The sequence below is a fragment of the Girardinichthys multiradiatus genome, chromosome 6 (assembly GCF_021462225.1).
Source record: "Girardinichthys multiradiatus isolate DD_20200921_A chromosome 6, DD_fGirMul_XY1, whole genome shotgun sequence".
NCBI lineage: Eukaryota > Metazoa > Chordata > Actinopteri > Cyprinodontiformes > Goodeidae > Girardinichthys > Girardinichthys multiradiatus.
This window is the reverse complement of record NC_061799.1, coordinates 37,702,818-37,728,068: the sequence shown is the minus strand read 5'-3', so window position 1 is coordinate 37,728,068 and position 25,251 is coordinate 37,702,818. Positions and strand designations below refer to the sequence as shown.

The window sequence follows — 25,251 nt, the reverse complement described above, 5'->3', positions numbered from 1 at the left end:
TGGCCCACTCTTCTTTGGTAGAGAACATGAACTTTCATTTAGGGTTAATAACACAGCATTTCAATTTAATTTGAGTCCAGAGTTTGACTAGGTCTACAAAACCTTTTTTAGCCAATGAGAGGTGGACTTGCTTGGGAGATTTTAATCATTGTTTTGTGGTATAATAACCAGGTTGAGTTTGGGCTTAAGGTCACAACCTGATGGTCAGATATCCTCACCAAACCATCACACTACTACTACCATGTCTGACTGTTGGTATGATGTTCTTCTTCTGACACTGTGGATACGTTTAGCTGGATGGAACAGCTTTACATCACTATTTTAGGAAGAAATGCAGCCCTTGCTTTACGTTTATCCTTCTGTTTCAACTCTAAATATCAACTGTCAAATAGATTTTAAGAGGAGGATGATATCCTTTAATTGGCAATACAATTAAAACTGCTTGCAAAGTTTTAAGAAAAAAGTTCAGTTTGGCTGACAGGTTACTGAACCGTTTTTGGGAGCTTTTTGTTATATTCTGAACATAAACATGTTGATTTAATTTATGGGCAGCTAAAACTTTATTAGGATCTTCTGCTAAAAAAAAGAAGACTTCATTCTAGACAAGAGTTTGAGATGTACTCGTACTCATCGTCTTCCACTTTATCCGGGACCGGGTCGCGGGGGCAGCAGACTCAGCAGAGACGCCCAGACACCTCCTCCAGCTCCTCCGGGGGAATTCCAAGGCGTTCCCAGGTCAGCCGAGAGACATAGTCCCTCCAGCGTGTCCTGGGCCGTCCCCTGGACCTCCTCCTGGTGGGACGTGCCTGGAACACCTCCTGAGGAAGGCGTCCAGGAGGCATCCAATATAGATGCCCGAGCCACCTCAACTGGCTCCTCTCAATGTGGAGGAGCAGCGGCTCTACTCCGAGCCCCTCCCGGATGGCCGAGCTCCTCACCCTATCTCTAAGGGAGTGCCCGGCCACCCTACGGAGGAAGCTTATTTCAGCCGCTTGTATCCGGGATCTCATTCTTTCGGTCATGACCCAAAGTTCATGGCCATAGGTGAGGGTAGGAATGTAGACCGACCGGTAAATCGAGAGCTTTGCTTTTCGGCTCAGCTCTCTCTTCACCACAACGGACCCGCACAGCGCCCCCATTACTGCGGCAGCTGCACTGATCCGTCTGTCGATCTCCTGCTCCATTCTTCCCTCACTCTTGAACAAGACCTCGAGATACTTAAACTCCTCCACTTGAGGCAGGAACTCTCCTCCAACCTGAAGAGGACAAGCCAAGTTTGAGATGTTCTAGTGTAAATAGTTTTCTAAATTCTTACAATAAATAAATAAATGCCAGAAAAAAAGTATTTTTTCTATTAATTAATTCAGAAAGAAAATGAAGGGTATAACAGAAAAACTTATGAATATTATACCACACAGACCTCATTGGTCATCTCATCTTTATTTAAAAAATACAAAAAAGACAATAAAATGTACCGTAAGTATACTTATATCCAAACATATTCAGCCAACACAAGTGATTATCATTGTCAATGCCATGTAAAGACACTTACTTATATGACAGTTATTGATCGGATGGCTATAAAATATAAAGTAAGAAATGAGAAAGTGGCACCGTTATAAAAGACAATAACACCAAAGAGGCAGAATATGGAAGTTGTTCCTATTCAAAGAATGTTTGTAATATTTTACCAGAATCGACAATTTTAAAGGTTAGCCTGTGCAAACCATCAATAAGATCGGTGCACCCCTAGTCCTGGCATAATTCTGTTTGCATATTTGATCACTCTTTCTAGCAGAGTTGCTACAGTTCCATAAATTAGTTTTATGTCATGAACCCTGCTTTTAAGATCAATCCACAAATTGTCCAAATGGTTCAGGTTGGATCTTTGATTTTAACCTACTGTGCTGACCCATAGTGCTCCTGCTGTATTTTGAGGCTCGTGTTAAAGTAGGACTGATCATTTGTCCTCCATTTGTCAGCTTGACCTGCTGTTATTTTCCCACTTTTCTATTGGTGCCGAGGTGCTGGAAGAGGTAGAGTTAGATGGAGAAAATTCTGCACCACGGGTTAAGTGTGTGTCCTGTTTAGTCACCTCCATAATGTGTTCTGTGCACATGCTAGTAAAAAAGCTAGTTTTTCATTTGTAATCTGGAGTAGTGTTTAAAGAACAGTGTGATTTCATTCAGTATTCTCCACACAGCTTGTCACATCTTTTCCAAATCTATTTTGATGTTGGTAGGTTCTTTGTTCTGTTTCACTAACAGGGAATTATCTTAATCCTGTAAATCTTTCTGCTTGAGGTCATAATAATGGTCCCGCATTATTGCATTCACTTCAGTGAAACTTCATCTCATATCATAAACCTAAATGGTTAAACTTGGGACACTTGAGTGGCCAAATGGACAGCGTTCTCAAACAAACAACAAAACTGGGTTCGGAGCAAGAATGCAGGCTAACATTTAGCTTTTTAAAAGAACAGCCCTGACATCAAGCGAGAAACCAACCAATTGGAATAGACATTTCAGAGAAGAAAAAGGTCGCTTGTAACCCTAACTGTACAAAAAGTGTGTTTTGGTGTAACTGGCTAAGAAACATTTATCTACGTACACATTTGGTCCAGTTTAGTTTACAGAACATTCATAATAAATCCAGACTTGTGGAACTAATTCGGGTTTTTCAAAGTCATTAAAGATGTATGTTGTATGATCATCCCACACCTCAAAAATGACATTCATCCCGATGATGAGTGGATATAAACTAACCTGAACCGGTAATCTCGATTCTTCCAGAACAGATTTTAAATGATACAATTAGGATGAAACTCAAGTTCTGTCTTTTCTCTGCTCTGACTAGCTGGGAAACTCCCAGTTTCATCATCATAAAAATGCTAAGAAAGTCATCCCTTTAATTGGGTAAGGTGTACATGTAATGCTGTATTGGCAAATGCATCAAACCATCTAAACAGTTCAATCCTAAAGTCAGAAACGGCATTTATTCCTCATTTTCATGTTGATTAAAGACCTAAAACATTATCTTACATTTTTAATATTACAGTTTTACCAAATATGTTTCAATGGAAACAAACTTAGCAATCTTGTTGCACCTAAAAAAAAAAAAAAAAAAGATAATTGTGGTCAACACATTTTCAGATCTGGAATTTTGACAAACTTTCACCAGAAAGTAACCAGAATAATTATTGTTTCACTTGAAAGCTTCTCATATCAATACTTAATTTCAACACCAGCTAGAAAGGGGGAAAAAGTGAAATCTAAATGACTTGAATAGATTTCACTGTTTGTTTACTAACAATACGGAACACACTGATTTCAGTAAGGATGCTAAGTTAACATGTAGTCTTGGGAAATGAAAGTACACCCTTCCTTCACTTCTAAGGTTTCAAATATCAGGACATAAAAGATTAATCTGGTCCATTCCAGGTATTAAATATGCTTCAAAATAACCTCAAGTGATCTAAAACACACATTCCGTACTAATATTTCTTAAAGATGAAGAGAAAACAAAAGTGTTGGGTGTGGAAAAATTAAGTGCACCCCGTGGTTTTACGGAACTCCCTCTGCAGCAGCAGACGTTATCAGTGTTGCGTCATTTTGGAGGAAATTTGACCCATTCTTCTGTACAGTATTGCTTCAGATCATTCATTGTTGCACAGCTCTCTTTCAGGTCTGGATTTTGACTAGGCCATTGCAAGATTTCTTTCTTTTTTTAGGTCATTCTATTGTGGATTTGCTGCTCTGTTCATAATCTTTGCCCTAATGGTGACCTTGTTTGGAGCAAGCTTCAGGTAACAGATAGCCTCACATTTGACTCTAAAAAACATTGGTCTACAGAGGAATTTATGGCTGACTCAATGACCGCCATGTAGCCACGTATTCTGTGGTTGCAAGACAAGCCCAAATCATCAGCCCTCTAAACACGTATATGTTACAGTGCAGCAAACTGGCAAAACCCCTGCTAACATTGAGGTGCACACACTTGCTGAAGTTCAAGTAATTAACTACATTTGATTAGCAGCGCTTGGCTGCAACTTTTTGTCTCGAGTCCTCATGATCCACAAGGGTGTACTTAGTTTTCAACACATAGCATTTTCATTTTGGCTTCATCTTTGTTTTACAAATGATGACAGTGTGTGTGTGTGTTTTGTACACTTAAGGTTAAAGAATTGGGAAATTGATCTTTCAACTCTACTTTTATGTATAGAGTTGAAAGAGGGTGTACATTCTTTTGTCATAACTCACCAATGGGCTTATATATTTTTATTTTTATTTTAGAATTATTAGCAAAGTTATTTTTCTTTAAATGTGATTTTGTTTCAAGAAAGTTTCTTGGAAATAAACAGATTTATTTTCCTCAATGTTACAAACAGACAAACAGCAAAAATAATTTCACAGAAAGAAGATATTAATTATAATCAGTCTTTTCTTTGATTTGTCTTTACAGTAAAATAAAAAAGTTGGTTTAAGGGGCAGAAAATGTAGCTAAAATCAGTGATATTAATTATTGATTTTGTTCTTTAGTATTTCATGTTTTTATTTAAGTCTCAGGTTTATTTCATACAGCTAAACACGAAGAGAGTGAAAATGTATTGGATAGAAAACCGATTCATCTTGCATGTAGTTTAAGGTGCAGTTTCAGGATGCTCAGCTGGTTGAAAGTCTTTCCACACATCTCACAGCTTAAAGGCTGCTCTGGGAGTTTTTCACACTGGTGCTCCTGAAAAATATGGAAACTATCAAAGCTTTGCCCACAACTGGAGCAGATGTAGTTCTGTCTAATGGGGTCTCCACCGCAGGTGTCCTCGTAGCCGTCTGAAGCTCTCAGAGTAAAATCATAGACACTATCCTGGTTCAGGCCTTCACTCTCCGAGCAGAAATCCCTTGCAGTCAGCTCATGACTTGGATTTGATGTTCTTTGCTGCAACCCCACAGCTAAATAATGGTCCTCCTTTGCTTTGTTGTCTATAAAAGCCAGATCCCTTATTGGTGAGGTGAATCCCTGCTGCTCACTGGCTCCCCCAGCAGGGGAACCGTGGTGATACTTCGCATCTTGTAAAAGTACACAGACAGGTTGAGCAGGACTGTCAATACTTTCCTCTACTGCAGATGTCCACAGTAAACCGTTGTCTACTGCTCCTGCTCTACTGTCAGTCCCTATCTGAGACGTGGTGAGGAAATTCTCCATGTTGGGCTCCAGCTTCACCGTCATAGGTTCCTCTTTAATTGAGTGAGAGTACGCAGGGGCAGGAAAGTGCTCCTCTGCAGCTGTTGGTCCGTTACTGGTTTCCACATAGTTCTCCATCAGTTGATTTTCAGGCACTGAGAACATCGGGTGATGAGAATCCAGCAGGTCTGTTGTCTTCCCTTTATGATAAAAAAAAAACCATAATATAATGTTCTGCTTTAAAAAACAAAACAGTTGTGTGCTTTTACAGAAGCATTTTACAGCTGTTTTACAGAAGATAGATTTTTTGTTACACCATCACTCCATGTGAGCTTAAGCATTCAAATCAAGGGTGTGCATACGGTACAGAGTGAATGCAAAGCACTTTGAATACTGGGAAATAACACTGCTGAAGCAGTCCTTTATTTTGTGCAATATTAATGTTGCCCACACTGATGTTTGGAACACAGTGTTTGTTCTTAATCAATTTATCACTAAAATTACCAACCAGTTAATAATTAAATTAATATTGATATTAGTAATGCAAATAACCTCTTTTACTTAAACTAACTGCCATAGTTGGTAAGTATACATGCAGACCATTTGTTGCATGTCTTAAGATTCTTTTTTAGCTGCTCTAGAGAATGACAAGTGTTAATAGACACATTTTTATTTTATTTTCAAATTTTTGTTGCTTCCAGGTTTCTCCATATCAAACAGAGCAGTCCCCAGTCACGTTTTATCCGCCTCTTTTAGCCTCCAGTAAAGACTCTTGGTGTCATGTTTGACCAGGACATGTCATTCAAATCCTTTATTAAACAGGTTTCTAGGACATCCTTATTCCATCTGCGCACTATAGCCAAAATTAGAACCATCAGTCCCCCCCAGAGTGCTGCAGGGGAACTAGTCCATGCATTTTTTACTTTTGAGTCAGGCTACTGAAAGTCTTTATGTCCAAAAAAACTGAAAAGCCCTCAACTGTTTCAAAATGTTGCAGTGAGAATTTTGCTGAAACTTCGTTCCATCGTCTATTAGAGGTCTGATTGTTCCATGTCATCCGAGTGAGAGTTTTTAAGATTTTTGAAGGTTTTTGACTAGCAGCGACAATATGTTACTAAGAGAGCACTTTGCTTCCAGACTGCAGGTTTACTGGTGGTTCCTAGAGTCTCTAAAAGTAGAATAAGGCAGATCTTTTAGTTTTTAGCTGATCTCCTGTGGAACCAGCTCCCAATTTTAGTCCGTGAGGCAGAAATCCTGTCTACCTTTAAGACTAGGCTTAAAACTTTCCTTTATGATTAAGCTTATAGTTACACTGGCTTAGGTTATCCTGAGCTGTCTCTGTAGTTATGCTACTAGAGGATATAATTACCACCTTTCCTCACTCTGCTACATTCTCCTACTACTCTCCATTTATGCATTATTTGTTATTATTGCTGCCATTAAAAAATATTTTGTCTGTTTTTCTTACCATAGAAGGGACACCAGGCCCAGTGTTTCATAATCAGCTGTCTCTTTCCTGTAAGGCATCATTGATAGAGCTTATGCTGCTATCGCCTTTGTGTACCCTTTCTTTTAAATGTTCTATAGAAAATAGCCCTAACCAATTGTTTCTGTGTTTTGCTGCTTCTCTTTTCTGGATGGGACCATTGATGGAGCAGTTGCCCTTTGTGTACTGTCTTTTGTTTTTTTTTTAAATAACCCCCCTTCCCCCCCCCCCCCCCCCCCCCCCCCCCCCCCCCCCCCCCCCGGCCTAGTGCTTCAGGATTTAACTGAGCGTCTGTCCTCGACAAAGCTACCAAGGGCTGTGATTACTACCATTAACGCTACGTTCTCTCCGTCTGATTTTTCTTTCTGTAGAAGGTATGCTTGGTCCAGTACTTCTGCGCCCATTTCCTTGACAGAGTCACTAGTAGAGTTACAACTGCTCCTAACATTTTGTACTCTTAGGTGTTTTTTGTTTGTATCTTTTTCTTCCTTCATGGAAACTGATTCTCTGTTTATTCGTTTCTTTTTTTCTGAATGAAGCCACTGACTGAGCTATTGCTGAGATTATCTGTGTTGTTTTTGTTTTCCTTTTCCATAGAAAGTACTCCTGGTCCAGGGTTTCTTTGTCATTGGACATTTAAGGCTCAAATGAGTTTACCTGTTTTTTTAAATTTGTTTGAATCGGATAGTATGTTTGGATTATTTTGAAATAAACTGGACCAATTTGAACTTGATTTGAACCAAACTGGATCTACATCTATATAATTAATGTTAAACTGATATTTTACTCAAATATATCTACTCAATAAATTAACTGTACTAAATCATTGTAGAAACATTAAATATCTGATTATTACCAACAACGATACAATGCATTCCCAATAAAAAAAACAGAGGTTCCATCATAGAGAAAAATAGCTTTACTTACAACCCTGAGAAGCATCATGTTTAAATCTTACCATTTGTGTGAGTCTTCATGTGACCTTTGAGGCTGCTCTTCTGATTGAAGCACCTTCCGCAGATTTGGCAGCCATACGGCTTCTCCCCGGTGTGAATCCGGAGGTGCCTTTCAAGGTGTCCAGCTCGCTCAAAGACCTTCCCGCAGTACGTGCAAACAAAGCACTTCTTCGGTTTCAAAACTTGAAACGATCCGTTTTTCCTCTGTCTATGGTGATTTGAGGCCTCTGTCACGTGTAAGCCTGTGTTACTGGGTATGATAATTGCGCCTGAGGATCCATAAGGTGTCTGCGGGACAGTGCTGTTTTTCAGCTGCCCGTACAGTTTTCCTCGGACAGAAAAGTTGCTATACAAAGCGTCTTCCGGTGGCTGGAGTAACTGAGCGATGGCAGGGAAGGAAGACATGTTCTGTGATGAGCTGTTCGTACAATCTGTTCTGCTCAGCTCTAGATTGTTTTGTAACCTGGGTGCCCACAGTTGGCTGCCTTGGTACTCTGGTGCGATGTTTTCACCCATGCTGTCGGCTCTGTCCTTTGTCTGATTGTTTTCCACATTAAGCTGTGGTTGTGTTATATTTTCCTCGACCGGCTCAGATTTTACCTGGACAGATGTTGGCAGAATCTCTTCAGTCTTTGTTTGGGTATCATCAGCCTTTGCTTGGCTGGCCTCTTCAGAGCAATGCCTTTCCATACAGGGATTCACCTGTGGTATCGGGATTTGTTGGTTTATTTGGACCTCTCCTGGTCTCGTCTGAAGACCTGAAACAACAAAAAGATAAACTTTTTACTAACATTTATAAAGCAAAAAAAAATTAACTGGCTATCACTTTTATTCATCTACCTAAAAATGAATCCCTGCAGCAGAAATGGAGTGTAACGCTAGAGTATTCATAACCCTTAAACTCTTCCGCATTTTGTCACGTTACAACCACAAACTGCTATGTATTACAATGTGAATTTGTGTGGAGAAGCTCCAAATCCACCAAGACATGCCTCACCACCTAAACTAACAGGCAGGGCAAGTAGAGCATTAATCAGAGAGGAAGCTGGGAGGCAAATGGCAGCTCTGGAGTGGCTGCAGAGATAAATATTTTAAAATAAATACATTTGGTGGGAAATAAAAAATTATTTTTTTTATGTAAAGATGTGTATAAACAGTGTTTTTACAGACCCTTTACGTTCAACAGAGACAGCCTGGGGAAAGAGACCGTCTCTGTTGCTCCGACCTGACTTAAGCAGTTTGTGTCCAGAATGTGTGGGATCCGCAGAGGTGTTAGCAGCCCTTCTCCTGACCCTATAAATGTATAAATCCTGGATGGAGGAAATGTCAGCCCTGATGATTCTCTCTGCAGTCCTGATTATGCGTTGCAATCTGAACCTGTCCTGTTTTGTATGATGAACCAAACCACACTGAGATGGACAAAGACAGAATAGACTGAAATATGTCAGTGTACAAGATGACCAACAGCTCTTGTGGAAGGTTGTACTTATTGAGTTGCCGTAGGAAGTAGAGTCTCTGCAGGACCTTCTTTCGAACCGTGTCTATGTGTGAGGACCATCTCAGGTCTTGACAAAGGGTGATTGCTAGGAATACGTATCAGAACACTCTTTCTGAATCTAATAAGTGTTTGTGCTCTCATTTCAGCACAATTTTCAAATTTATCAGCTAAATTACATAAATAATAAATTAGCAGCCTTGCCCACATGCCCCATGTCTGACTGCACAGAACACATACATCAAGTTCATAAAGCTAATGCTGAAGTTTTTTGGCTAAAACTACGATCTTTTTTTGCATGGAAAAAAACTTACTTCTAGGCAAACTTGTTTGCTATTCTAAACTTATTTAAATCACTCAAATCTTTATTATCACAAGAATTATTATTTACAGACAGACAGACAGACAGACAGACAGACTCACCACTCTCAACGTTTAGAAATCTTGAATGATATCTATGAATCTTAATAATTACAATAATATTCAGTTGCAGCTCTGCAAAATTAGCAGCAACACATGAGTGACGCTCCGAAAAGTAATTGAGGTGTTTTGATTCTGAAGTCCTGTTTAGGTAAGGAAAATGTTAAACATGTTTAAATAGTTAAAAGTTAAATTTACCCAATACAAATATACACTGATCCCACAGCTCATGATAAACATACGGCATGGCAAGTCATACAGGAGATCCCCATGTCCTCGTGATAAGAAACAGGACAATATTTGTTTAAGGCTGCACCTTGGAGAAAACGGCACAACCCACTCTGAAAAACAGTGAAGAGGCAACCTGGGTTTGGCTTGAAAGACTGAAAAATGGCTTAAAACACTTTGCATCAACTTGAAAATACCATAATGTTTGTCCACTGGGCTGCGTTTGAATTCTTTTTAACAGATTTCGCAGTTTTTAAACATGTAAAGTCTGTCAAATCCTCTTTATTTATAATTTACTGAACGGCAAAGGATTTGAGAGTTAATAAAGTTGCCATCTGACTCCTAAACTGAACTCAGAAATGTAGTGTGCAACTCCAAACAAGTACGAAAGAAAATTGAAGTGGTTTTGTTCCGTGTGCAGATATAGTTTTTTAATTGAGGTTCTAATCTTCACAACAAATACTCTGTAAAGCATGTTGCCACAGTGCTCTCCTAAAATAAAGACATGAAAGTGGTATGAATACCCACAGAGACATGAAGAGTTTTAACTTTTGTCTGAGGAAAAGCTGAGAAGTTTTTAAAAGGCTCATCTTCCTACAAGGTAGATAAATTGAATGGTGGGAGATGCACTTTTTCTGCTTATTGTGAGTCACAGCCAGAGACCTCTTATAAAAAAACTAAAATATTTAGACCAGTCAAGCCTAGACAGAAACGACACACCAAGCTGTCTGTTGGGCAGATCCAAACTCTAAAATTAGGAGACAAGTTAGAACTCTTCCACATCTTAAATGTGCTTCAGACTGAAAGGAAAGTCTCAGTTTTCCATTTAAATATAAATACGGCATGCAGGCAGAGGTTCAGTGAACCTCCTTGTTTTTGTTCAGAAAAACTGCCCAAGCATGCTCAGGGAACTGTTGCACAAACTCCTGCTTTTATGTGAGGGAAGATATTGATTTAGTTTTTTTCTACTAAAGTGGTCCCAGAGCTAGACCAGCTGATGCTAACTGGTTCTACATAAAGTAAAGAACTGGTTTGTTTTTACACTGCCACAGAGCCAGCACAAAGCCACATTACGTCATTTTAAAAGGCCTCCCCACGTTCGACCCTCCCACTGGTGAGTTCTGAGTTTCTGTAGGGGACCACATGGCAGGGAGACATATTATGGTGTTTGTAACTCTGCAAATGGATGTCTTTACTAAATCAGACGGGTTTACAAACAACAGCTTAACTTCTGAATAGTGTTTGAAAACTAAGCTACCAACTGTGTTTATAAATGCATTTTGAGCCGGATTTATAAATGCTGTTAAAAGATTACGGTGTTTATAGACATGGATGCAAACAGTGCTGGAAAATGGTCAATATGTGCACAGCTGTTTCAGTTGCAACGGAGTATAAAAAAACAAACACCGAGAAGATGAGAGACAGTACGGTCAGGTTCCTCCTGATGCTTTGAAGGTTCCTACCCAGTCTGGAAAAGTATGGAAAAGTTTGGCATTTCATTTTAGTATTTTCCAGGTCTGGATCATGTATTCCCTATTCTGCTGCATAAACATTGTGCTTCCTTCCTTCTGAAATTCCTGTGGGCTTTTTTCATCTAACCAGAGCCAAAATAAAACCACATTGTGCTTGCACAGCAGTTTTTAATCACTTAAAGCAGACCAAAAGATGAGTGCTTTCCCTCATCTAAGTAACTCTAATAAATACCAAGAGCCCACCATCTGCCTTCATGCTTTTAACGTTGCCCATTATTAAATGAAAGAGGCCAATGTACAGCTGCGCTCACAATCACTGTTTAAAACTAGAAGTATAAACACCATTTACAGCTCTATGTATAAATACTATTTAGCGTTTTAAACACCACAAGCTGCTCAACTGGAATTAAAAGCCAAGTTAAAAAGATGAGTCTTTAAAAAAAAGAATAGTAATCAACAGATAAGCCCCGTCTCCTCGGCTCACAAGACATGTCCTAAGAACATCAACAAGCAGCAGGTTAAAAGACCTCAGAGTTCTGCTGGGAACATGCTTCTGTAAAAGCTCCAATAAGTTTAGGAGATGCCCAACTGATAAAACAATTAAAAACCAAAAGTGAAATCACACGATCCTAAAAACGTACAGGCAGCCAGTGCAGGGAGGACAATATGGGGGTAACGTGCTCGTGTTGCCATTTACCTGTCATCGGTTTGGACCAGCTGCAGACAACAATGAAGTATAACCATCCCAGTATAACGAGAGTTGCAATAGTCCAGTCTAGTAGTAACAAAAGAGGAAATCACCCAGTCAAGTGAACTATGAGGTACATAGGGTCTCCCAAAATACCCCCCCCCCCCGTCTTATTTCCATTCAGGGAAAGAAAGTTAAGCTCCAGCCTAGTTTTAATGTCCCTTAAACAATTTAACGGGTTTCCTACTGACTGGCTGGCTTCCACTTGCTTTTAGCAGGAGAGAGATTTGTACATGCTCCTCAAAACAATCAAAAGGAAAATTGTACTTTCTAAAAATGGACCCCAGAGGTCCTAAAATGGGGCCTTGTGGAACACCACAATTCAGAGGAGCCTTACATAATAGTGATTAGCATGATTAGAGTGGACAGCATTAGTTATTGTAAGCAGCAAACTCTGTACGTATTCCGTAGACAATGAAGAAAGGTTACAAACATTTCAAATTCAGCATGTTGAATGGCAGACAGAGGTTGTCACACAGAGGATAAAACAGAGCAACTTTGCTGTCAGACAACCAACCTTCCTGGAATCTGTTGAAGCCAGCTACAGCTCAATTTGCTCCTTCGCTAACTCGACAAAATAACCATAACTGCAAGTGTACAAAATGGTGCAGGAGCAAAAAAGACCAGAACCCACCAAAGTTGAGGCTTTTTTTTTATAGCAGCCTGAATAAACAGCTTACACGGCTCTTTTAAAAATGAAGTTTTCTTTTCAATTGATTTTACAGTTTTTTAACTTCCTCTGACTATATTTTAAAACACCTCCCTGGTCCTAAAAAAAAATAAAAGCTAATCGAGTCTACATTGCTCAGTGACAACTTCCAAACTGAAGAGAGTTGCAGTTACCGCCATCCGGTAACACTTGGGTATTATGTGTTTACTGAAAGGAAATTAATAAAGATTTTCACTTTCCACCTGGCCGATTGAAAACCTGCTGATTCCAGTTCACCAGACAATTTCTCTACACACAGAGTGGCTGTTATAAATCTCGCTGCTGTTTGCAGCAGAATTTATAATTCCAGTTGTCCTTTAGAAATGCTGCTTAGCATTGTAGGGAGTTCAAAAACCTAATGCATTTGTTTGCAGAAAAATATTGACAAATCTTGTCATCTGCGTTAATAAAATGTCTCTCAGCACTGCAATCCCCCTTAGAAACTCAGAATACAACAGAGCAAAGATCAAACATTTACTGGAAGATAGAGCTGCACAATGCATCAAGTGCCATGCGTTAATATTGTCCGTGCAAAACATTTATTTCGTCAGTTGGATGAACTTTCCCGGCATTTTCTCCTTAAACCTGATACAGATTTTTGTAGCCGAGATGCTAAAGTTGCTAAAGCTCAAGATTAGTGGTTGGGACATCAGGATGATGGAAGGCAGAGAACAAGAGAAGTCGGTATTGTATTATTCACCAATATAATTATTTTCTATTTTTCTAATATTGTGCAGCCCTACTGGAAGAGAGGTTTTAAATGATGTTATGATATGGCTCTCTGTTGGCCTTTCTCACTTGTTTTGTGAAAGCAGTTTAGATTAAGCAGTGGGACAAGTTTTATAGAAAACCAGAGCTCTAAAATGATCAAACTATGGGTAAAACAGCATTTTATGTAACTTGGTTGTGTTTATTTATATCCATTCAGCTTCAACTCAGAGCTTTGTGTTGTACTTGCCTCGTCTGTGAATCTTCATGTGCTCCTTAAGGCTGCACTTCTGATTGAACCGCCGTCCACAGATCTCACAACGATACGGTTTCTCGCCAGTGTGAATCCTCTTGTGTCTTTCGAGGTGTCCAGCTCGTTCGAAGCATTTGCCACAGTACGGACAGATGAAACCTTTCTTGAACATCAGCCTCTTCACAGTCCGCCTTCGTACAGTGTTTCTGTACTGGGTGTAACCTAGAAGCCCACGGCTGAACGGGCTCTGCGGAAACCCACCAGAGCTGTTGCAGGACAAAACGAGCCCACCGTGCAAAGACGCCTCAGAGAGACAGGACAAAGAGTTCTGACCTAAAGCTAAGTATTCAGAGCTGCTGCCTGCAGCCTCCTTTTGTGCCCCTGACCTCCCCTGCCCACCACCGTACAGAGTCCCGTCCACTGGCCTTTCCAATTGTTCTCTGGCATCCTGACTTCCCTCTTCCACAGGTTCACCTTTCACCTGTGCTTCAGGTGCAGATGGTATGGTGCGGTTTTGATCAGAGCGAACCTTTTCACCGAAGATCTTCTCATCTCCAACACCCCTATGACTTTCTGTGGAAAAGACAGGAAACTTTATTTAAATGCATTTTCAGAGAGCCTAAAACTAAGCAAAAAGGTTTGATACTGATTTGAGGGATAAGAACCATGCAAAATAAATGTTACACTCTTCCTGGTCCATTACACCACTATGGCAGTCAAAATGTGATTCATGTGTTGGAATAAGCTGGTTGATTGTAGTGTATTTATAAAAACTAAAGTATACATGTTCTGTCAATTTCAATGGAATTTGATGGATTAAACCCAACCTCCCCTCTCCTCCCCTCCCTATCCTTCTGATTCCCCATCTTTTCTCCAGATTTTTACAACCATTGTGATATATTTTCAGTGAGAATAAAGGAAATCAAACAAAACAAATTAATAATCAAACAATAGCTTAGTACATTTAAATATAAACAGATGTATCAGTGTTTATAACCTTGTTATTTATTCCTTCTCTATGCTTCGTCCTGTGAGCTCTGAATGTCCACCCCTGCCGTAGTGGATCATTCTACCTGCATCAGTCATTTGAACTGAAGCGCACCTTTTCATCAAACTTTCTGACAGGTCACTGGAGGCAAGGACCGGATATTAGGACAGGATGTCAGGATGTGGGGACACAGGACAGGATGTGGGGACATAAGACAGGATGTGAGGACACAGGACTGGATGTTTAAGACAGGATGTGAAGATGTGGGGACAGAGGACAGGATGTGAGAACATGTCAGGATTCCAGTCAGTATTTTGAAATGAAACAGTCTATTCTTTAATTTTTTGCCTGCTCTTTTGTACTCTTAAGTGCAGCTTCTGTTTTATATGTTCTAAGAGACACCACTAACCGGAAACCTGACATGTCCTAACATCCCGTCCTCACATCATGTCCCGTGTCCCCACATCCTGTCCTAATATCCGGTCAGCATTTCCTGCACATCCAGTCCTGACCTCTGGTTACCTGTCAGAAAATTTGATGAAAAGGTGCACTCCAATTCAGGTGACTTATGCAGCAAGAAAGATCCATTAGGGGAGGGACGGACATTCAGAGTTCACAGGAAGAAGCTCAGAGAAAGAACAGGTAATGAGTTTATAAAACACTGATAAACCTGTTTAGTATGGAGCTAAATTGGGGCCATAAAGTTTGTTCAAACCTGAAAAATAAGTTTGTTCAAACGAAAAACATTTGAACCTGAAAAATTATTTTGAACCTCCCCCCAAAAAATGTGAAAACTGGAAAAAAAAAGTTTTGCAGCTGAAAAAAAAAAACAGGTGAAACTGGAAAAAAAAAAGTTCAAAACTACCTTTCAGATTCAAGTTTTTTTTCGAACTTACAGATTTTTTTTTTTTGGCTTCAAACTTTTGGCCCTGTTTTGGCGTGGGGGGATGGGGCCTCAGATCACGGGGGTGAGGAATCATGACTGACAGCTCAACACAGCGGCTGAACAACATATTTACAGCTGTTGCATTCAGGGACCATGGGAACTGGGATTATCTGTAATACATCATCGATATTCTATATATATGTGATTGGTTTTGAAAGATAACATGCTTCACCAATAGAAGCAGCTTACGTGAAAACACGACGCGCATCTCAGAGGAGAAAATATAATCTTGACAGATTTGCACAGCATTTTAAGTCTGTGTTGGAGATTTTCCATGCTCTCAACATAAAGCAAAAGAACCGCCAGACTAAGCGGCGGGAATGAAACCAGATGCAAAACGAGCCGGTATTTTCCAAATATCCTTGCATGATTAAGCCTGGACTTGTTTTCACATGGATTGGACTCGGGTTTCGGTTTGTGGTGCATTTTTGATTAAAACGTGTTTGGTCTTAATTTAGTGAAGTGACGCACAGCCAGGGGCAAACTGGCATACGGGGCAACCGGGGAAATCCCCGGTGGACCGCTGCCGGTTTTTAATAAGTTTGTTTTAGTAGCTCGGGCTTTTTTTTTCTGATCTCCACTCTTCATTGTCAGCTCAGCTGGCCGCCCTGCATGTTCATGTGTTACAGATCAGCTGTTCGCCAACGCGCAGCAGAGCTGATCTGCCTGACTGAAGCAGAGGAGAGGTTTGTCCGAGCTACCGCACCCTGTTGGCAGTCAGACGCCTCGGAGCCCCTCCGGTCCTTGGTCCCCAGAAGCAATCAGACTCTATCTAACACTGACTCTTTAAGGAACGACTCTCAAACGGTTTCTAACTTTTAGCCTCTTTAATCTAAATTGGACAGAGGAATGATTATAAAGATCAGCGCTGAGGCTCCCGTCCCGGACTGTCGCCGTCTGTTGGAGGATGACGAAGAGCCCCGATAGAAGGTCACGTGTAGTTTTTATATCTGGCACTCCGATGCAATGGATGTTCCCTCCCTCAGTGATTATCAGCAGACTGGTGTGTCACCATTGTGGTGTCTATCTGTTAGATTGTGTAGTAGCTGGTGTCCATCCTTAATTTAAGTGTGCTGCTGCATTCTAATCAAACCAGTTACATCCTGCTCCACCATCAAACCCAGTGCCCCAGCTTCAGGTCATTTATGACAAACCTTGGGCCATTTATCCTTGTACTGTATGTCTATGAGCATTTTTATCCTATTGTAACAAAAGGGAAACATTAGAACTTATGCTTAATATCATTAAGGTATAAGTGGGAAAAACAGCTATGAGTCATAAAAATAAACATTATCCCTAACATGTTGATATGGCATAGTTTAGGGCACAATGGTCCAGCAAAATATCAGCGCCCCAGAAACCGTCACCTCTTGCGTATTTGATGTTGCGCTCGCCCTGCGTCTGTGCAGGGTGGTGGGCCGGTGATTCACGGGCTGAAGTGAACCACCGGCCCACGGTTATTAAAAACGAAACATTCACAAAGTAAGAAATGCCTTGTGTGGAAATATAAATGCCTTATTATTAGTGACTCAGACTAAGATATATTTGGGACTTTGCTGTTTATAGATAGATTTTTATTAGGAGTTTTAGTTGTGCTTTTGATAGTTAGAAAAAACCTTAACAGTAGCCTCCAGAATTATAACACCATGAAGTATATCTCTGTTTCTTTGACACTGTTGCTGGGGAGACATCCACAGACAGAATGATTGTGTATGTGTACTGCATAGCAGCATGGGGTATAAAATGTAATCTAACACAGCCCCCTGTGAGACAACACACAGACGTTTTCAGGTACCCGTGTAAGTGTGATGTCTCCCTCTCTGAATTCAGATTGGTTTTAATAAACTTGTGGAAACGTACAACTGATCTCTGACTGAGGATTGTCCTTTGGGGTGCCAAATAAAAAGAGTTGATGAGAGGTGAGGAGTAATGTAAGAGCTAACAGACGGCCAGTGAAGTTTTCCTACCTCGACACGTGTGTGTGTGTGTGTGTTCCTGTCTTGGCATCACAGTGAGAACCATTTTCCCAATTTCACCATCAAATTGAGGACCGTTTGTACCAAAGTGAGTACATTTTGCTGGTCCTCACGACCTATTTTGCTAACGGTTAGGTTTAGGACTAAGGTGTGAATTGACTTTAGGTTAAGGTTAGGGTTAGACATGCACTGGTAATAGGGTTATTGTCAGGGTTAGGGCATAGAAAGGGTTGAAAATGACCGAAAATCAATGGAAGTCAATGGGAGTCAACACATGGTCCTCACTACATATAGCAAAACAAGAGTGTGTGTGTGTGTGTGTGTGTATATATATACACACACACACACACCTTCTCATTCAAAGAGTTGTCTTTATTTTCATGACTATGAATATTGTAGCTTCACACTGAAGGCATCAAAACTATGAATTAACACATGTGGAATTATATACTGAATGTGAAACAACTGAAAACAACTGAAAATATGTCTTATATTCTAGGTTCTTCAAAGTAACCACCTTTTGCTTTGATTACTGCTCCGCACACTCTTGACATTCTGTTGATGAGCTTCAAGAGGTAGTCACCTGAAATGGTTTTCACTTCACAGGTGTGCCCTGTCAGGTTTAATAAGTGGGATTTCAAGCCTTATAAATAGGGTTGGGAGCATCAGTTGTGTTGTGCAGGAGGTGGATACAGTACACAGCTGATAGTCCTACTGAATAGACTGTTAGAATTTGTATTATGGCAAGAAAAAAGCAGCTAAGTAAAGAAAAACGAGTGGCCATCATTACTTTAAGAAATGAAGGTCAGTCAGTCCGAACAATTGGGAAAACTTGGAAAGTGTCCCCAAGTGCAGTCGCAAAAACCATCAAGCGCTACAAAGAAACTGGCTCACATGAGGACCGCCCCAGGAAAGGAAGACCAAGAGTCACCTCTGCTGCGGACGATAAGTTCATCCGAATCACCAGCCTCAGAAATCGCAGGTTAACAGCAGCTCAGATTAGAGAACAGGTCAATGCCACACAGAGTTCTAGCAACAGACACATCTCTAGAACAACTGTTAAGAGGAGACTGTGTGAATCAGGCCTTCATGGTAAAATAACTGCTAGGAAACCACTGCTGAGGACAGGCAACAAGCAGAAGAGACTTGTTTGGGCTAAAGAACACAAGGAATGGACATTAGACCAGTGGAAATCTGTGCTTTGGTCTGATGAGTCCAAGTTTGAGATCTTTGGTTCCAACCACCGTGTCTTTGTGCGGCGCAGAAGAGGTGAATGGATGGACTCTACATGCCTGGTTCCCACCGTGAAGCATGGAGGAGGAGGTGTGATGGTGTGGGGGTGCTTTGCTGGTGACACTGTTGGGGATTTATTCAAAATTGAAGGCATACTGAACCAGCATGACAACCACAGCATCTTGCAGCGGCATGCTATTCCATTCGGTTTGCGTTTAGTTGGACCATCATTTATTTTTCAACAGGACAATGACCCCAAACACACCTCCAGGCTGTGTAAGGGCTATTTGACCAAGAAGGAGCGTGATGGGATGCTGTGCCAGATGACCTGGCCTCCACAGTCACCGGACCTGAACCCAATCGAGATGGTTTGGGGTGAGCTGGACCGCAGAGTGAAGGCAAAAGGGCCAACAAGTGCTAAGCATCTCTGGGAACTCCTTCAAGACAGTTGGAAAACCATTTCAGGTGACTACCTCTTGAAGCTCATCAACAGAATGCCAAGAGTGTGCGGAGCAGTAATAAAAGCAAAAGGTGGCTCTTTGAAGAACCTAGAATATAAGACATATTTTCAGTTGTTTCACACTTTTTTGTTCAGTATATAATTCCACATGTGTTAATTCATAGTTTTGATGCCTTCAGTGTGAAGCTACTATGCCCCGTATGCCAGTTTGCACCTGGCTGTGAGTCACTTCACTAAATTAAGACCAAACACATTTTAATCAAAAATGCACCACAAACCGAAACCCGAGTCCAGTCCATGTGAAAACAAGCACAGGCTTAATTATGCAAGGATATTCGGAAAATACCGGCTCGTTTTGCATCTGGTTTCGTACCGCCGCTTAGTCTGGCGGTTCTTTTGCTTTATGTTGGGGGCATGGGAAATCTCCAACACGGACTTAAAATGCTGTGCAAATCTGTCAAGATCATATTTTCTCCTCCTGTAAGCTGCTTCTATTGGTTAAGCATGTTATCTTTCAAAACCAATCACATATATATAGAATATTGATGATGTATTACAGATATTTCCAGTTCCCACGGTCCCTGAATGCAACAGCTGTGAATATGTTGTTCAGCCGCTGTGTTGAGCTGTCAGTCATGATTCCTCACCCCCTTGATCTGAGGCCCCGCCCCCCAAAACAGGGCCAAAAGTTTGAAGCCAAAAAAAAATATTTGCAAGTTCGAAAAAAAACTTGAATCTGAAAAGTAGTTTTGAACTTTTTTTTTTCCAGTTTCATATCAGTTTTTTTTTTCAGTTGCAAAACTTTTTTTTCCAGTTTTCACATTTTTTGGGGGGAGGTTCAAAATAATTTTTCAGGTTCAAATGTTTTTCTTTTGAACAAACTTTTATTTTTCAGTTTCAAACTTTATGGCCCCAATTTAGCTCCACAGTTTAGGATTAAATGCACTGAGCTATTGTTTAATTATTAATTTGTTTATAATTAAACTATTTACTTAATTATTAATTTGCTTTAATCTTTTTAATATTTAATTTCTACCTGGAAAGATATCACAATGGTCGGAAAAATCTGGCCGAAAGATGGGTATCGGAAGAATGGGAATGGGAGGGTGAGTTTAATGCATGAAACGCGATTGCAGTTTGACGGAACATGGGTACTTTAGTTTTTTATTTATATGATCAGATATGGTGATTGTTTGGGTTTTGATAAATAAGCTGATAACAATCCTTTACCGACTACATAAACTAACCGAATATATAAACCTCTGTGGATAACATCATCCCCACCAGAAAAGTGAGATGCTTCCCCAGTGACCCAAAGGACCTGCTCAACAAGAAAAAAGAGTCTTCAGAGAGAGAGTCAGGGAATTATTGAGGAGTATACAGAAGCAACTTAAAGTCAAGATAAGAGATACCGAGAGGTGTACAAGAAGAAGCTGGAGAGCAAGCTTCAGCAAAACAATATCAGAGATGTGTTGTCAGGCTTCAAGGAGAAGGAAGATCAGACCAATGGAGGTCTGGAGAGAGCCAATGAACTAAACACATTCTTCAATAGGTTCAGTTCAGAAACAAGCTCAGCATCCTTCTCTCCTCATCACAGCCAAACAGACATCTCACCATTCATTTGACCCACACCTTTCCTGCCACACCTCAAATGTTTTATCTTCCAACTCAGCCATGGACCAGAAGAAGGTTCCAGTGTTGTGGAAGACCTCCTGTCTTGTTCTGGTACCAAAGAAAACTCACCCATCAGTCCTCAATGACTATAGACCTGTTGCCCTGACATCTCACATCATGAAGGTCCTAGAGAGACGCCTGTTGGCCCACCTGAGTAAGCAAACAATAAACTATCAGGACCCCCTTCAGTTTGCTTATTGCTGTGGAGTTGGAGTTGAAGATGCCATCATACACCTGCTTCAACAAACCCACTGTCATCTGGACAAAGCCAGCAGCACTGTGAGGATCATGTTCTTTGATTTCTCCAGTGCATTTAATACAATCCAACTTGATTTGCTTTGTCAGAAACTCCAGAAGACTCAGGTGGAGGCCTCAACAATCTCCTGGATCAAAGACTACCTGACAAACAGACCACAGTTTGTGAGACTGAAGGGTTGTGAGTCTAACCAGGTAGTCAGCAGCACAGGAGCACCACAGGGGACTGTACTCTCACCATTTCTTTTCACTCTGTACACCTCAGACTTCCAGTACAAGACAGACTCCTGTCATCTGCAGAAATACTCGGATGATTCTGCAGTTGTGGGGTGGATCAGAGATGGACAAGAAGCTGAGTACAGGAAGGTGGTGGACCACTTTGTGTCATGGTGTGGAAACAATCATCTCATTTTGAACGTGACTAAAACAAAGGAGATGATTGTAGATTTTAAGAGAAACAGGAATAAGTCAAAAACTATTTCTATCATGGGAGAAGAAGTGGAGGTGGTGGAGGAGTATAAATACCTCGGTGTTCACCTGGACAACAGACTAGAGTGGCGATGCAACTGTGAAGCCGTCTACAAGAAGGGACAGAGCAGACTGTACTTCTTGAGGAAGCTTAGGTCCTTTGGTGTTTGCAGCAAGATGCTGCATATCTTCTATAAGTCTGTTGTGGAAAGTGTGATCTCTTCTGCCATCATCTGCTGGGGAAGCAGCATCAGAGCCAGGGACTTAAAAAATCTCAACAAGCTGATAAAGAAGACTGGTTCTGTTCTGGGGACTCCTCTGGAACCTCTGGAGATCATTGTGGAAAGACGGATTCTTCATAAAATGAAGAACATTATGGAGAACCCTGAGCATCCTCTTCATGAGACTGTCCTACAACAACAGAGTGTCTTCAGTCAGAGGCTTCTTCAGATCTGCTGTAAGACGGAGCGCTACAGGAGATCCTTCCTGCCCACAGCCATCAGCATCAACAACTCTTTGAAGAAACCTACATAATATGAGCTATAACAACATTTAATTTCCCTTTGGGATTAATAAAGTATTTTTGAATTTTAATTGAATTTGCATGTAATAAATACGGGTCCCTGGAGAATCATTGGCTGGGGACCCTAAAGCTTCAGAACCCAGGTCGTCAATCTACTTAAAAGACAGAACAAGAACTTTAAACTGGATGGCGTTTTACCTTCAAGCTGGACAATGACCCTAATCATACAGCCAGAGCTACATTAGAATGGTTTAGGTCAAAGTCCAGGGCTAAAGACTTCAAAACTGCTGTTCACAGATGCTTTCCATCTAATCTGACTGTGCTCAGGTATTTTACGAAGAATGTGCAAAATCTCCCTAGAGCTGTGCAAAGCTGAAAAAAAACAACGTGTTATTTTCCTTCCACGGCATAATTATTCACTACTATATGTTGACCAATCACATGAAATCCCACTAAAATACGTAGACGCTTTTAAACTTAACGGGACACTCACAGTAAAACCAGAACATCTTGACCCAGAAATGTAAATAAAAAGGTCAATGGTTTGCTTCGACCTGATTGTAGCTTATTTATAAATCCTTTCAGATGTCCCTAATGTGTTAAATCTGTCTGAAGCGAACATGTAATAAAATGTGTTTTTCTGCAGCTCTTCACCGTCTCCTCCGCGGTGCTCCGGCCGCTGGGTCTCCGCCTGCCGCGCCGCCCTCAGCTCTCCATGCAGGACCTCCATGCTGCTCTTCAGCCTCTCGATCTCATCCTCCCGCTGACACATCTCCAGCCGCAGCACCACCATCCCGTCCTCCACAACTTTAAAGATCTCCGCCACAGCTGCTTTGGCCAGGGCATCAATCACGGACGCGATCTGGGAGCGTAGAGCCACGCCGTTCAACATGATGAACGGAATCCCAGCCAGTCCCTGAAAAATGAGGCTACACTTTTAAAAACCAGGAGAGGAGAAACCGTCTGGCTTCAGGTCTCCTGCTGACGGCAACAGACCGATGTTAGGCCCGCTGAGTCCCCGCAGACCGCATCTCTTCCCATTTGCTCTGTTTGGGATTTTTTTGGAATCCAGCTTTTAAGCTAGCAACAGTTAATTGTTGCCATAAGGAGACATAAACAACGCAAGCCCTTGTTTTACGGAAGTGATGACAAAAGTACCGTAAAAAGCAGACGAAAGGCGCAGATTCGTTCAAGGTAGATTGCGTCAGGTATCACTACAAATGAAATGTAGAACGCTTTTATGCTAACAACCAATCACTCAGCGTCCCCGAATGCCAACGGCCAATCACAGCACAGCGTCCCTCCCACTTGGTGCAGACGTCTGATTCGATTTTAGATCAACATTTTTTTATATTTTTAATAATCACTTCTAAAAACACCCAAATATGTATGTTTCCTAAATAAAAATACAAAAAAACCTCTTTCCTATTATACCCATTCAACTAGATATCAAAATAATAAAAATCTGTCATAAAGCGTGTCATGAGAACAATTTTGACCAATTTTCTACTTATTCTTTGACTTAAATCTTAACATTCTAAGTGTTTGTCCAGTTTCATTAACAAACTATTGTTGAAAAGTGTAGACAAGAGGCAACAACAATACTGTATGTCTGACATACATTCAGAAATTTGTATCAATGGGTACATTGCAATAAATAACAATATCATGTAAACGTTTTATTTTAATTTTAGTAATTCAGTTCAAAAAGAGAAACCCATGCATTCTATAGATTTAGTCCACAGAGCGATATATCCTTAGGTATATTTTTATTTTGATGATTAAGGCTTAAAAATTCAGTTTTGCAGGAAAAAGAAAAGTTTGTAGGCCAATCAAGCACAGTGATGAGATGGTCACTGAAGCAGGTATATGTAGTTTTGGCAGTGTGGGCAGGTACCAAATCCTACTGGAAAATGATCAGCTTCCCCATAAAGGCACTCAGAACAGTCTGTTTTTTTTTTTTTGGCCAAGTAAGGAGCTTCTGATATTGTGTCTGGTTAAAGAGTGGCTTAACTCTAGCTGCAGTCCACACCATTAGAACGGACTTTACATCACTATCCTTCCAACGCAGCAGTTATTCCTGCTGCCTCTGTACCTTTTCCAACTGCGTTTTTTCTTCCACTCAACTTCCTGTTGGATACAGAACTTTGTGAACAGCAAGTTCCTTTAGCAATGATTCTATGTGGTTTACTCCATTTATGGAGGACAACTGTAAAGTCAGCAGTCTTCAGCCATGATAGTGTGCATAATATAACATTATTGTATTCAAAATAAAAATTTTCTGTAATATTCAGATTTTCTGGGAAACAGAATTTTGGGTTTTTATTATCTGTAACCATAATCATCAAAATTTAAAGAATTAAATGACTGAATGCACCTCTAAATTATGTGATGCACATCAGCCAAGACATGCATTATATTTCAATACCAAATAAATACAGTTTATTATTATTATTAAGGGATTATTGTATTTTAATTTAACACAGTCAGTCCAATACATATCCCAGATTGTGAAGAACAATCCAACTAATGAGAAAGAGCTTCTTTAAAAAAATATGAGAAAATAATAGAAAAACGGTAAACGCTGGTTGCAAAAGGAAAACAAGTAAAAACCTGGGAAAAAATTCGAGCGATACATGATTATATGTGGGAATCGTAGTTAAAGCTGTTCAAGTTGAAACCAGTCAAGGTAAAAATTTATAAAAAAAAAATTTAAAAAAAGTTATACCAGAAAATATTTCCAAAAAAAAGGCTTTTAATGATTTATTCGTTATTTACTATAAAAACAAAGATTGTTCAGTAACGATCCAGACCTATTGTAGCAGAAAATAATTATCATCAGTGTGCATACATAGTTTGACTCATCTTGGTATCTAATTAAAGAAAATAAAGATGACAGCAGTAAAACCTGTGGAAAGAGCTGGAGAGGTTACTTGAGTTCAAGTCCAGGAAAATTTCCTGCATTTATCCTCACATAACAAGTCAGACTGTTTGACATCTTTCCCTTTTTTCCAACATAAGTCTGAATAAAACTCACTGCCATGAATGAAGCAACTCAGCAGAAACACACAC

At 40.4% G+C, this 25,251-nt stretch overlaps 1 protein-coding gene across 1 annotated transcript; it reads right to left on the bottom strand.

The window, feature by feature from the left end:
* Nucleotides 1-1,421: 1,421 nt before the first annotated feature.
* Nucleotides 1,422-25,220, bottom strand: LOC124870588 (sal-like protein 1). Its single transcript, XM_047369381.1, has 4 exons — nt 22,834-25,220; nt 13,654-14,229; nt 7,626-8,381; nt 1,422-5,381 (listed from the first exon to the last, which is right to left on the bottom strand). The coding sequence occupies exons 1-4, from the start codon at nt 23,069-23,071 to the stop codon at nt 4,624-4,626; spliced, it is 2,328 nt and encodes a 775-aa protein (XP_047225337.1). The 5' UTR covers nt 23,072-25,220; the 3' UTR covers nt 1,422-4,623.
* Between the last annotated feature and the right edge of the window lie 31 nt (nt 25,221-25,251).

Coding starts and splice junctions, on each gene's coding strand:
- LOC124870588 (XM_047369381.1), bottom strand. CDS start 23,071: ATGTTGAACGGCGTGGCTCTACGCTCCCAGATCGCGTCCGTGATTGAT. Junction 8,382..13,653: donor CATGAAGATTCACAGACGAG/GCAAGTACAACA, acceptor TTGTTGTTTCAG/GTCTTCAGACGAGACCAGGA. Junction 5,382..7,625: donor CATGAAGACTCACACAAATG/GTAAGATTTAAA, acceptor TTTATCATAAAG/GGAAGACAACAGACCTGCTG.